The 13314-nt window shown below is 40.1% G+C and overlaps 1 protein-coding gene across 3 annotated transcripts; it reads left to right on the top strand.

Annotated features, from left to right (window-relative positions):
* Positions 1-4532: 4532 nt before the first annotated feature.
* LOC116220293 (complement factor H-like) lies at positions 4533-13239 on the top strand. Of its 3 annotated transcripts, XM_042707622.1 has the most exons (13): positions 4533-4664; positions 5429-5605; positions 6315-6414; positions 6866-6942; positions 7060-7236; positions 8045-8221; positions 9170-9229; positions 10496-10681; positions 10800-10829; positions 10946-10981; positions 11160-11175; positions 11529-11624; positions 12037-13239. In XM_042707622.1, the coding sequence occupies exons 1-12, from the start codon at positions 4592-4594 to the stop codon at positions 11596-11598; spliced, it is 1179 nt and encodes a 392-aa protein (XP_042563556.1). In that variant the 5' UTR covers positions 4533-4591; the 3' UTR covers positions 11599-11624; positions 12037-13239. The 3 variants fall into 3 exon arrangements, 2 of the variants coding, with proteins under 2 accessions (XP_042563556.1, XP_042563557.1); XR_006152367.1 differs by lacking the exon at positions 11160-11175 and having other exon boundaries at positions 4552-4664; XM_042707623.1 differs by lacking the exon at positions 9170-9229 and having other exon boundaries at positions 4553-4664.
* The last annotated feature ends 75 nt before the right edge of the window (positions 13240-13314 follow it).

The following is a 13314-nucleotide window of genomic DNA, read 5'->3' as shown; positions in this document are numbered from 1 at the left end:
AAACAGAGCTCCCCAGTCTTTTCTCTGAAATAAGGCACTGTTGAGCCATGCACTGATCTGTATCATGAAATACTGTGCCTTTAAGTGTTCACAGAGCCTCAAGTGCAGATTATTTAATGCATCATGTAATTGTTTGACATATGTCAGAATATAAAATAAGGTTTGAGTTTGTTTCTCTTGCCTAATAATGTACAGTCTGACCTTTTATGATTTTAAAGACATCCTATCTCAATTTATACAGGTATGTGTGTTTCTGGAAGTACATTACGTAATAATCTGTATGCTTTTGTCTAGAAGGCAGATTGTACAATCTTTTGTCCTGTCCATAGGTCACCATTCTAGGACCATTGTAGGTTAAAGAAGAAAAAAATACAGAGCTGGGGGATGGGGAACCGGAGTAGATCTCTGAATTTCCAAGATCAAACTTGTACATGCCATGTTCTATGCTGTTGACCTCCTTACTATAATGTACGTGTTGCATTTCCTGTTGTGGCATCTGTGGTGTGATTAGGTTGATCCAGCCTTGCAAAGTGAGGTGAACACTTTTTTTCTGAGTTTTTTTCTCTCACAAATTGATGACTTTTTAAATCTCAGAGAATATTTGAAAGTTTTTTTTCTGAAAATGTTATTCCCCCCTTCCCCCAGCTTGGTAATTTTCTTTTAAAACCTAAAATGGCCCTAATACCTGTACCATCTTCTGTTTGTATGTTGCACTGATTGAGAGTATAACTTCTCACTAATTAAAGCAAATTGCACTCTGGTGTGTGTGTGTGTGTGTGTGTGTGTGTGTGTGTGTGTGTGTGTGTGTTGGGGGGTCCATGTGTGTACCTAAGTCTTTATCTTTTTCTCGGTTGAAAACATTTGGCAGGCTTACTGAATTTTATACACCAATGTTTATCCCAGAAGCAATCACCCGTGATTTTTTTTGCTATTTCGATAACATCAGTAGAGCATTCCACATGCTGATGTCAAATTATGTCTCCACTGTTAGATAATATCTCGTCAATAGAAAAATGATTTGAAAGTCGACCTTTGTCTAAATCCAGGTGTGCCTGGCACAGATTTGTTTGCTGCACAGTGATGAGTGGTGATGGAGACCCATAGACAGAAATGTCTCCTCAATGACAATAATAAAAGTTAGATGGAATGGTTTCATACAAAATAGATCATGCACCCAAAGATAAAATTACTCTCATTTTGTATTCTGCCTTGTGGTGTTAGAACCCAATACTAGCTTTCTTTTTCTGCACAACATCAAAGGAGTTGGACAGCAGAGGGTCTCATGTTTTAAGGCAACGGCCTTTCTGTCTGGTGGTGCAGAGTGGCTCGTTGACATTTTGCAAGTAATTGATTTTAAATTACAGGATTGGGTTACAAGACCAACTTTTATGGGTGAATAGTGATTTTAGGTTGTTTCGATAGTTGTGTGGAATTTAACCATTTTCTCTGGTCAGTGATTTCAATCAAGAACTTTTTAATGTCATAAAGTGGATTATGATGGCAACTGATTTTGTTACTCATGTAGCCATGCTCTACAGACTCTGGGCAAGTCCAAAAATGTCTTTGTAAATTGTACAAATTATACTTGTATTTTATTCATTGATTTATTTGAATATCTATGAATGACAGCTGGACTGGTTTGCTGTTAAAATTATAAAATTGTACTTGTATTTTATGCATTGATTTCTGTATTTTTTCATGCTACTGAATACATTGTTTTAACACCAGTTGTTGTTGGAAAATGTAATTGGCAGAAGTGCACTGCAGCATCAGTGACCTCAACCGAACATTTGATCAGATTTGCTGAAGGGTTGAGCGTAATGTGGGAAATATACAATATACGCCTCTGTTAGCCTTGTATATTCAGTCATTTGTGTTTTCGCCTCAGTGAATGAATAATGAATGCTGCAGAATTATTTTTAGTTTTTTTGTTTTGCGTTTGTGTAAGCAAGTGGGTGTGATCCTACATACAGACCTTACTGGACACATTGGGAGTGATGCTAATCGTCTTCAGGTGGAATTCTTGCTGAATTAGTGAGAAGTACCAATAATACAAAATAGGTGTTTGACTAATTATTTTAGATTAAATAATTAAAATGTTAACAAATATTAATTAGAATCAAAATGACTAGCCAGTGTTTTAGCAAAATATAATCCAGTCGGCATTATATTGTAATATAGCCCACATTTTTTTTGTACCCTACTTAAGTGATTTGACGTTTTCCATTCAAATCAGTCTTCTCAGACAAAAATGTCTGTTGCCAAAGTTGATCTTGCTCTTATTTGTTTCCAATGTCTTGTCTCAAGCTTATCTGTATCAACAAATTACACACTTTTAAAGAGACAGGCTTTCACTGTCACGCTTCTTTGGTTTTTACTGCAACATTCAGACCACAAACTGATGCAGAGTGGACCATACTAAACCGTTTTATAACACATTTCCTGTTGGATTAAGTACAACGTGTACCAAGTCAACAAACAAGGTAACTCGTGAATCAATCGGAGAGCTTAGAAGACCTATTAATTTAAACAAGAACAAGAAAATAAGACAAAAAACTGAACTAAAACTCTAACAATGATGAACAACGTTGTATCTGTCCAGTCACGAACCTTGTCAAGTAGCCTAGTTCCACCCTTCCACAGCTTATGTCTTCATTCACAGGCAGGAAATAGGAAATTATGTAATTCAGTGGTCAGTTGATTCTTTGGAAACTGATTGTGCTCTAACCACCACTCCTTTAATCAGATGTGTTGAAATTGGCTGCCCCATTAAACTAAGACAAAAGTCTGTTCTAGAGAGTTTCAACGAATGTACCATAGCCAGTCCCAAACCTATTTTATTGTTGGAACACGTAAGTCTGTGTTGTGTCACTAGATAGACCAGATAAGCCCCTGAATCTCAAATGTTATTTTCCTCTTTTGGACAACAAGGTATTCAAGATAAAAACCTTTTAATTTGATATAGATCATTCATAGGGTCTGACTACACCATGCCCCCAAAATGTAATCTAGTAATTTGTATCATCTATACATTTGTATCATCAACCATCTAAGAATAGTGCAATGAACGACATTTACCAGAGCCCTATTAGAAATTATCTGCATTTATCTTGGACGTTTTCCTACTTGCCAGGGCGTGGCGTGGACCGGTAATGACGAATGTACTCGTTCCACAGTATTCATTGGGATAGCACAACATTCAGTTTGCTCGGCTAGGAAAGTGAAGGGTAAGACTTTAAATGGGAGAAATAACATTAGCTTGATGAATTACTGTTTTTGCTGTCGCGATGACTAGACTAACACTAACGTAACAGTGTTTCTACCTTACTGACGTTGCGTTATTTAACCTGTTAAAGCAAGCTAGCTCAAAGGTGATATCGTTAACCTGTCGTTAGTTGGTTTGCTAAATTAGTCAGTGATTTGAGCTTGTGGCAATTGCATTTTTACTGTATTGTTACGATATTCATCAATACATTCTCGGTGATATCCAAACGTCGGTTAAGATCCGCTGCACTGCAGTTCGCACCAAATATTAGGCTATTGTAAAAATGTATCGCATGTATTCCTATCACTAGCTATAGCCTAGTAGCCTCCAGTTTGGCTTTTGTTCGCAGCACTATTCATTAAAGTTTCACATTCACATATCGTTGTTGTGCTTCTATCTATGGTTGTTGTAGTTGTTGGTTCTTTTTAGCTGACATTAGTTCTCCGTCAAACACTGGTGGCGTTGGGATATGTGCTTGTCGTGATAACACAGTCAGAGTGGCCATAGGGTTTCATGCTAAGATTCTATCTCCGAGTTCGAAAACAGTGTTTACTATACGACATGACTCGCATTCAAGTACCTGGTCGACAATAAGCACAAATGAGAAAATATCTTTTGAAAATCCACGACCTGTCAAAGTTTTTATGTTTGATGTTTTCATCAGTGTGTAGGTGTGGTGTCTGGGATGTAGCTCAAAAGTTCGAGTACTTAAACTAAGATCTAAAGTGGTCTATTTGCCCTGATTAAGTTCAAGTAGAATATAAACAACAAATCATGTCAGGGGCGGACTGGCCATCGGGGATACGGGGGAAATCCCCGGTGGGCCGACGGGGTTTGGGCCGGTCCAATATATTCACGTCAGTCTAAAATTTAGACTAAATAGTCTGAAGGCAGAATATGTGCACGGGTGAGGGGCGTGGCGGCGGCGGCGGTTAGTGATCCACCCTGACAATTTCACAGTTTTATAGTGTTATAGGCAGAATATGTGCGCAGGGGGACTGCTCCCGGGCCACTAACCCCCCCAGTCCGCCTCTGATCCGTGTTGATGTAGACACTAATGGTCGCCCAGACATTTTTTAATCTTGTAAACTTTTTCATGCTACATGTAACCGTAATTCCTCGCCATCTTGATCAGACTGTGTTTTGTTACTCACGCCTCTCTAGAAAACGTCACGTACGAAAACGCAAGGTGCTGAACTTCACGTGTCTCTTCTTCAGACCCAAGAGAGCACAGGACAGGCAGTGGACCTTCAATTTGTGGGAGAACTGGGTAAATGACCTCCAACAGTTTTGAATTTCAAAAAGCATCTGTGGAGAAGTAAGGGCATGAGTATAATGCTGCTCCCCAAGATCCTGGGATGTGTGTGGATTTTGTGCCTTTTGTCCCCGGAAATACACGGTGAGATGTTCTACTTGACGTATTCAGGAACATTCATTGTGTAGGAGGCTATTGTTGAATGTGACTTATGGAAACATGTAGAATTTCTGTAATGGATGTAAGGCGTAGTATTATCTTTATGATCGGTGTTGGAAAAACGTATTTATATTTTTTTATTATTATGATGGTGCCGAACAGACAGCAGTTTCTCCTTGACTTCTAAAGGTCGTAACGCTATGTTGAAATGACTCGCACTTATTTTTGTAACCTTAACATTCAAAAACTATGAAACTCAAGAAACCCAGCTTACATATATGACTGAATGTATAGGTTGATGATGTGTCAAATTTTACTAGCCATCTTTTACACGAAATACTGTGTCCCTGCACAGCAAATGATCCCTGACCGGTGTATTTGTCTATGGTGACCATTAAGGCTTACATTACTGTTCTAGAGGCTTTGAAAGACCACAGTGGTCTGAACTTTCTATGAAATCTTTTCCCACTTGTAGTTTGTGCTTTAACAACTATCTATTAATGTCATAAAGTGGACTATGATGGCAACTGATTTTGTTAGTCAGGTAGCCATGCTCTACACAGGGTCTGGGCAAGTCCAAAAATGTCTTCTAAAATGTTATTTGTGTTTTATTAATTGATTTATCTGAATATCTATTAATGACAGCTGGACTGGTTTGCTGTTTTAACAGGAATGTGAGGTGTAATAAAAATATGTTAAAAAAAATATTCAAGATTCTGTTTTTCACTTCTCCTCTCCTCTTGCTACAGGACAATGCTCAAAGCCAGACCTCAGTGATAACGTTGTATTGGTTGGTGCCACGTTTGAAGAAGGTTCTTCTGAAAAGCTCAGTTGTGTCCCAGGGTATGCGCCTCTAACAGGGCCGCCAAGAGTAACGTGTCAGGGCGGCAAGTGGAACCCAAATCCACAGGACTTCACGTGCAAAAGTAACTTCACATCTCCATGTTTGAAATGGCATTAACAAATTTGGTTGATGATGGTGATGGCGGTAGGCTTAACATGCGGTTATTAACTTGGAAAGTAGGAAGTCAGCTTCCTCTTTGGCATTCTTGCTGTTTATTGAGCACAGGTAATTCAACACTGATACTGACACACGTCACATGAGGAATATTACACTGGGGTATAAACCATAACTGATACTGACATCGCTAACAGAATGACACACTAACTAAAACCAAAGAGGGAAAACCACTTGAAGTGACAACAAGTCACTGAAAAACACTTGAAGTGACAACAAGCATGAATTAAGCAAGAAAACGCACTCATCCGCCCACTCGGACACAGCATACTGGCACACACATACGTTACTCACGCACACACCCTCTTACATGACACAGAAAAGTGACCACAAGTCTTATCAATTCAGAATGACTAATATATTTGATATGAACTGAGTGAAAATGCCTGTAAACTTGATCAGGAACGCACAGCCTTGACTGTTCTACAGTATTTCCTTTACTCTGAAGTTTGACATGTTCTCTATAAATTGCCCTTGATTACGTGGTAAGTTGTTACACAGTGGTAACACAGAGTCCAGTGCTGTTTGTCGTAACCCAGAAGTCACCCAAAAATCTGATTTTTGTATAAGCCTGCTTATACATTTCTCATGCTTGTGTGTCGATGGATGTTTTCCAGAAAAATCCTGTGGTAACCCTGGGGATTTGCGTAATGGTAGATATGACCAGACAGGAGGAATTGACTTTGGTTCTACTATCACAGCCATTTGCAATGAGGGGTGAGTGTGGTCCTCTCATTTTCAAGCTCACTATGTCTTGGATGACGTGTTGGTGGCTGTGTGCTTGTCTGTGTGAATGTTCATGCCCCTGCTGGTTTGTAGCTAATAGATTGTCTGTCTTCCGATCTTTCATTTTGATGTTAGTATTTGGATGTCGGAGAAAGGAAGCGGGGGGTAGGAAGGAAGGACATGTAGCACAGAAATGATTGTTCCCAACACCGAAAAGTTTTCGTTTTCTCCATAATAAGTTTTGTGTGTGTGTGTGTGTGTGTACTCCATGCTTAACCTTCATATTTTTTTTACATCGGTATTGTTGCATTGTGTTGTGTATGCACTCATGGACATCAGTGTGTTAGTCTATGGCTGTGTATTTGTGTCCTTCGAGGTGCTTTTGTATTATATCATGGGTGCATGTGATTGTGTGTGTGTGTGTGCGCGCCTTGCTCTATAGGTACCAGTTGTTTGGAAAAAGCAGCAGATCATGCTTGGCAGATGGGACCTGGGATGGTCAAGAGCCCCGTTGTGAAGGTATGAGACCCTTTTTCTCGCAGCTGCACTCCAGTCCTTCTGCCCCAAATGTGGCGAGAATAACTTTTCTGCAAGCCTTTTCCCCTCTCCTCTGAGCTGCTTTGTCTCTCTCTTTAGCGGTGAAATGCGGCCGTCCTCCATCAATCGAGAACGGCCAACTTGAGTCACCCCCAGAGGAACAGTATGACCATGGCAGTGTGGTGCGCTACGTCTGTAATGAAGACTACACCTTATTTGGAGAACGTGACTCAATTTGCAAGAATGGGGACTGGACTGAAGCTCCCAGATGCAAAAGTATGTTTGTCACTAGCTTTATAGCTAGCTATATCCCTTGGTCTGCTGGGTACTTGTACTCCATATTACCTTTCTCATGATACATGGAAAGTAGGATACTGAATTTGCCATCATTCTCTGGTCAGAGTTGTGTGTGTTATTCTTTGTGCTCTTGGGGTTGGATAACTAGCTCAACTGAAGTGGTTTTGTAAACAAGTGCCAACAGTGTTATTGGATTGTTATGTACTCTTATACACTATATCCAGTCCTTCCACACTGTTGCTCTGATGTACCCAACAGGGAGCTGTTTTGTGTCAACATGCTCCCTCTCTGAAGCATTTTATCTCCTGCCATTGAAGACTGTTTTTACAGTTTCCTGTCTACCACTAAATAGTGCAGAAACTGTCAAATAGAGTTGTTTGAAATTATTGGATTTACAACCATCCAATGTATGTTGTTGAATGTAAACCTCATCATGTTTAAGTGACCCTTTTCTATAGCATTCTGACTCAATACTGGACCAATTTGGAGTTTTTGTCCCTAGTAAAAAATCTGGATCTGATCAACTCACCCCTCTAAACTCAGTGTAGCTTTACAGAACCTGATTAACCTGTGTTGTGTGAAGCACAGTGTTGCTCTGTTGTCTAAACTAGTGACCACAGACATGGGAGGCACACCCATGATGGCTGGAAAGTCTTGATTGCTAGCCTTGTCCCTAGCATGTCCCTTCAGGTGTAAGTTGTTGGAATAGGGTTTATGTGTTTCACAGCATTATGGTCTCCACCCATATCTCTATGGTCTACCCACTGACAGTGTCTCTCTCCCACAGAGGTGCAGTGCTCGAGGCCGGTCATACCAAATGCCAAACGTGTTCAGGGAGGAAGTGGTCCCTATGGCTACAAGTCTACCCTCACGTACCAATGCAACAAGGGATTCGAGATGGTATCTGGTGAAGCCAGAATAGTCTGTATGGAGAATGGTTGGTCTGTCATGCCAAAATGTGAAGGTAAACCAAGTGTGAATGTCCAACCGGTTTTACACATTTTAGAAGTTTGCTTGTTTGCGTGTGTAATACCTAACCTTGCATGAATCATGCCACAGCTAGTCTCTTGTTACACACTCTTGGACTCAAACACACGCTTCCCTCTCGTTCCTCCGTCTTTGTTTAAATCTTACTTTCATCAGGTAGGTGGGGCCATCATCTGTAAGACGCTAGGGGTTTGAGGTTTTTGTTTTTATTAGTAGTATTTTTATTTTGTTTTGTTTTTGGTGCGTGATTACCCTGTGGTCACTCTGTCCTTCTCAGCTCAGTATTCTTCTCAGCTCAGCCCAAATTGGCCCAAATCCAGACCAATCATATTACTCCAGTTTGATTTGATTTTTGGCTTGACTTGGATAGATGGCTAGTAATAGGTGTGTGTGTGTGTGTGTGTGTGTCAGCTGTAGTGATGTCGTGGTGTAACGTCCTAAGCCTGCTTATACAAATATAGGGACAACAGAGACATACTCTACATACTCCGCTGTACTCTATATAAGTATATACTCTGCTGTACTCTATATAAGTACAAGATGTCAGGATGTCACAATAAGGTGATGTGTCAGGCTAGGACATTTCAGTCAAAGATTATAGATAACCTTCCCTTGTGGACACAGCGCTTAATCCACAACTTGAACATTAAGTACAGACAGGTGAGTATGTGTACTCGTGTTACAACAGAGAACAGTCATGCACCTAAGATATAGTGGAGCCCTGCCTTATGTTAGAGTGTCTTAAGGTGAGCACCTTTGGATCACATGGTCACTTTAAGCAAAGTGAAATCCAAACTTGTTTATTTTCTCTGGCCTCTGGGATCATGTGCTGTCCTGCTGTGTTTTGAGGGTGAGGCTCTGCTCTGTGGAAGGGCTGTGATGGAGACTGATAAAAGGCATTTATGAGATTTATATACTTTTGTAGCCGTCCAACCTGCCAAAACCACTCCACGGACACCAGTGAAGGAAACCACCCCATCTAAAGGTACAGTCCTTCTGTCAGTTCAGCCCTCAGATAAGCATAAGCATGAGGGGCTCTTGACCAGTTCTGCTGGACATTCCCCGTAATTTCAATAAACTGCTGTCTATAAGACTCTTGATTCATGATATACAGTATATATACAGTATATATCACTGTGACCTGCTCGGTTCAGGTTTCGAATGTGAGCCCAGAGGTGGAGTCCGTATTCCACTGATACTCCGACATGCTCTTAAATCAGATAATATCAAGTCATCTTCTAAATGGCACTAATGGGCTCAAACATGGCAACATCAATTGGCCCAAATTTAGTTCGTTTTTTTACTTGTTTTTTTTGTATATGATGGTTACATCATACAAGGACAGGGGGAGGACCTGCATTCTCTGTCTTCAAGTACAAGTGCCAGGATACAAAAGATAGTCTTCATGTATGACCAGTCCTTTCTACATGTTCTATTCAAGCATTGACTTCAGTGTTGCTGACACATGGCTGTGTGTGTGTGTGTGTGTGTGTGTGTGTGTGTGTGTGTGTGTGTGTGTGTGTGTGTGTGTGTGTGTGTGTGTGTGTGTGTGTGTGTGTGTGTGTGTGTGTGTGTGTGTGTGTGTGCGCGCATCATAGTTAGAGATTTAGATTTATCCAGTTGCTTGTGATATATAATAAATATATGAATGCTTTAAAATCTACTGCATAAATATTTGAAATGCCCCTAAAAACAAACCAAATTCCCAATTGATACAGAATCTGATGTTGTATACATTACTGTATGTGTATGAGGGTGTGTTTATATGTCTGCATGAGGGACTTTTTAGATTTATAGGGCAAAAGTTACGAAAGTTAAAGTAAAAAAAAGACTACTTAGCCCAATCTGGTCCTTGATGTTTCTTATTTGTAACATTTATTTTTTCGTATATTCTCTTTGATTTTATTGATGGCCAAGAATATTTCCTTTCTCTACGTTTTTCACATACATTTATTTTCAATGTTCAAGAAAAAGCCCCAGTAGTTCATGGTTAGTAATTATTTCAGTGATTTCAATCCAGTTGCTTGTGATATATATTAAATATATGAATGCTTTAAAATCTACTGCATAAATATTTTAAATGCCCCTAAAAACAAACCAAATTCCCAATTGATACAGAATCTGATGTTGTATACATTACTGTATGTGTATGAGTGTGTGTGTATTTGTCTGCATGAGGGACTTGCATGTATATGTTTCAACATTGCTACTTATATCTGAAGTTGTGATGCACATCTGTTCATTCCTGTAGCGGTGGGATGTCCACAGCCAGGTAACACCAATGCCATCATCTATGAGGGGGCAGGTGGTCCCTATGTGCCTGGTGCTATCATTAAGTACAAGTGCACCCACTGGTTTTGGGACCAACTGGTTGGCAGTCCTCAGTTGAAATGTGGACCTGATGGACAGTGGTCGAACGAACCTCCCACGTGTGAAGGTAAGAAACATCAGCCTGTCTGTCTATGCTGAGGTGTGAAGATATCATTGGTTCGGTTTGGAGGGAGGGTCCTTCTCTTGCATAATTAACCTGTGTGTGTTCCTCTCTTTCAATTCAGTTCGCTCGTGGTGGTGGTTGTGGATAATCGGTAGGTTTACATTCAGATGACACTGGCTGACATACTTCTGTGTAAGCGGGTTCTTTTGTGTGGGGTTTCTGAGGGAGAAGAGCAGATTCACTAACTGTGCTTGTGTCTGTCTTCAGGTATTGCTGTTGTTGTTGTCGTCGTCTTGTGTATTGGTAGGTGCACTTTCATTGACAGCTCTCTGTAGTCTGTTTCCATGACCATACTCTCATTTCCAAGATGTAATATCCCAACTGCACTTTGAACGTCATGTTGTGTTTTTGTCTTTTCCAAAATGAAAACATGCTAAATTGAAAAACCCAGATTCTGATTTTACCTCTGTTTTCTTCTCAGTATGTTGGTGTTACAAGTAAGAGCACATTTGGTCTGTAGTCTAATTATGCCTTTCTGTCTGTCTGTCTGTCTCTGTCTGTGTTTCTGTGGCCTTTTGTCTGTTGAGTTCTGGGTTTATGTGTGATTTTAAACATTTTTATCTCAGTTTTAATCTCTTCTCTTGTCATTGTCTCTAGTTGCCTTTCAGTTGTTCTCTCTCTTTTTCACCTCTTTCTTTGGATCTTGTTTTGAACCAGTTTTACTCTCAATGGGCAGGGTGGGTCCTCACCCACGTTGGGGTCATTAGATAGTGAGTGTAGTAGTGTTGGGGAAGTGGGCTTGGATGTTCGTCCTGTTCTTTCTGACCATTCCTCTTCTTTGGGATTGCAGGAAAAAGTCCAAAGAAGTCCACTATGACGCAGGGGTTGTAGAGCTGAATTCAAGGCCAGCGTCACAGTAAACACTCAGCCTTCAGTCAGTGGACAGGTGAATATGGATCAAGTATTTAGCAGACGCTTTTGTCCAAAGCGATTTATGAAACATTAGAAAAACATTTCACACAACAAAAGTAAAAATGTATACTTTTGAAAAACTACCCAGACACCGGTGAGTAAACACATCTGACAACACCTGTGTTTATGAAATTGGTTGTGTAGATCAGAGCTAGTGAAAGGCCCATGGAATGTGATGTCACAGTGGCAGTTCCTTGCTGTCAGCCACAGTGATGTTTTTTTTTACAGTGGAGTGGTAAAGCTGTTACTTAAAATAACAATTTTGTTTTCACACACACTCACAAACAGACAGGAAATGCAAAGCAAAATTAGATTAAAAAAAAATGCACTCTTGGTCTGGCTTGGTGACTAACACTATGTGTATTTTTGTATTTTTTTTTCCCTAGCTCAAAACCGTCAGTAGTCGTTGATCCTGAGCCAGCAGCAGGTTCCTGATGGGTGTGTGTAAATGACAGGAGAGCAGAGCTTCTGTATGTGTGTGTCTCCCCTGCACCCCTCTTGTGTCCTTGGAATAGAAAGTCCAGGCCAATGAGAACTGGCTCCATTCACAAGGTCAAGTTGACTCATCATCAACATTCTATGACCAGAGCTTGTAGCTTTTTAATGACCTGTTGTACGTGGTCTGTATGAAAATCACTTGCACGACACTGGAGCTGCCAGCTTCTCCACACAGATTTTCCTGCCTATGAAGACATGATCTTCCATTTCCTGTTACGTACATTTGTTGGTGTCAATGAAGTTCATGAAAGCCTCCTTGTAAGTCTTATCAAATTCTGCCAGGATAAAGTGCCTGTAAAAACAGAGCTCCCCAGCCTTTTCTCTGAAATGAGGGACTGTTGAGCCATGCACTGGTCTGTATCATGAAATACTGTGCCTTTAAGTGTTCACAGAGCCTCAAGTACAGGTTATTTAATGCATCATGTAATTGTTTGACATATATGTCAGAATGTAAAATGATGAATGTTTGTACATATTTTTTTTTTTACTTTAAGTTTGAGTTTGTTTCTCTTGCCTAATAATGTACAGTCTGACCTTTTCTGATTTTAAAGACATCCTATCTCAATTTATACAGGTATGTCTGTTTCTGGAAGTAAATGATGTAATAATCTGTGTGCTTTTGTCTAGAAGGCAGATTGTACAATATTTTGTCCTGTCCTTAGGTCACCATTCTAGGACCATTATAGGTTAAAAGAAAAAAAATACGGAGCTGGGGGATGGGGAACCGGGGTAGATCTCTGAATTTCCAAGATCAAAGTTGTACATGCCATGTTCTATGCTGTTGACCTCCTTACTATAATGTACGTGTTGCATTTCCTGTTGTGGCATCTGTGGTGTGATTAGGTTGATCCAGCCTTGCAAAGTGAGGTGAACACTTTTTTCTGAGTTTTTTTCTCACACAAATTGATGACTTTTTAATCTCAGAGAATATTTGAAAGTTTTTTTTTCTGAAAATATAATCCCCCCCTTCCCCCAGTTTGGTAATTTTCTTTTAAAACCTAAAATGGCCCTAATACCTGTACCATCTTCTGTCTGGATGTCGCACTGATTGAGAGTATAACTTCTCACTAATTAAAGCAAATTGCACTCTGTTCTGTTGTGTGTGTGTGTGTGTGTGTGTGTGTGTGTGTTGGGGGGTCCATGTGTGTACCTAAGTCTTTATCTTT

The sequence above is a fragment of the Clupea harengus genome, chromosome 4 (assembly GCF_900700415.2).
Source record: "Clupea harengus chromosome 4, Ch_v2.0.2, whole genome shotgun sequence".
Classification (NCBI taxonomy): Eukaryota; Metazoa; Chordata; class Actinopteri; order Clupeiformes; family Clupeidae; genus Clupea; species Clupea harengus.
The sequence above is the reverse complement of the archived record's forward strand: the minus strand, read 5'-3'. Positions and strand labels throughout refer to the sequence as shown.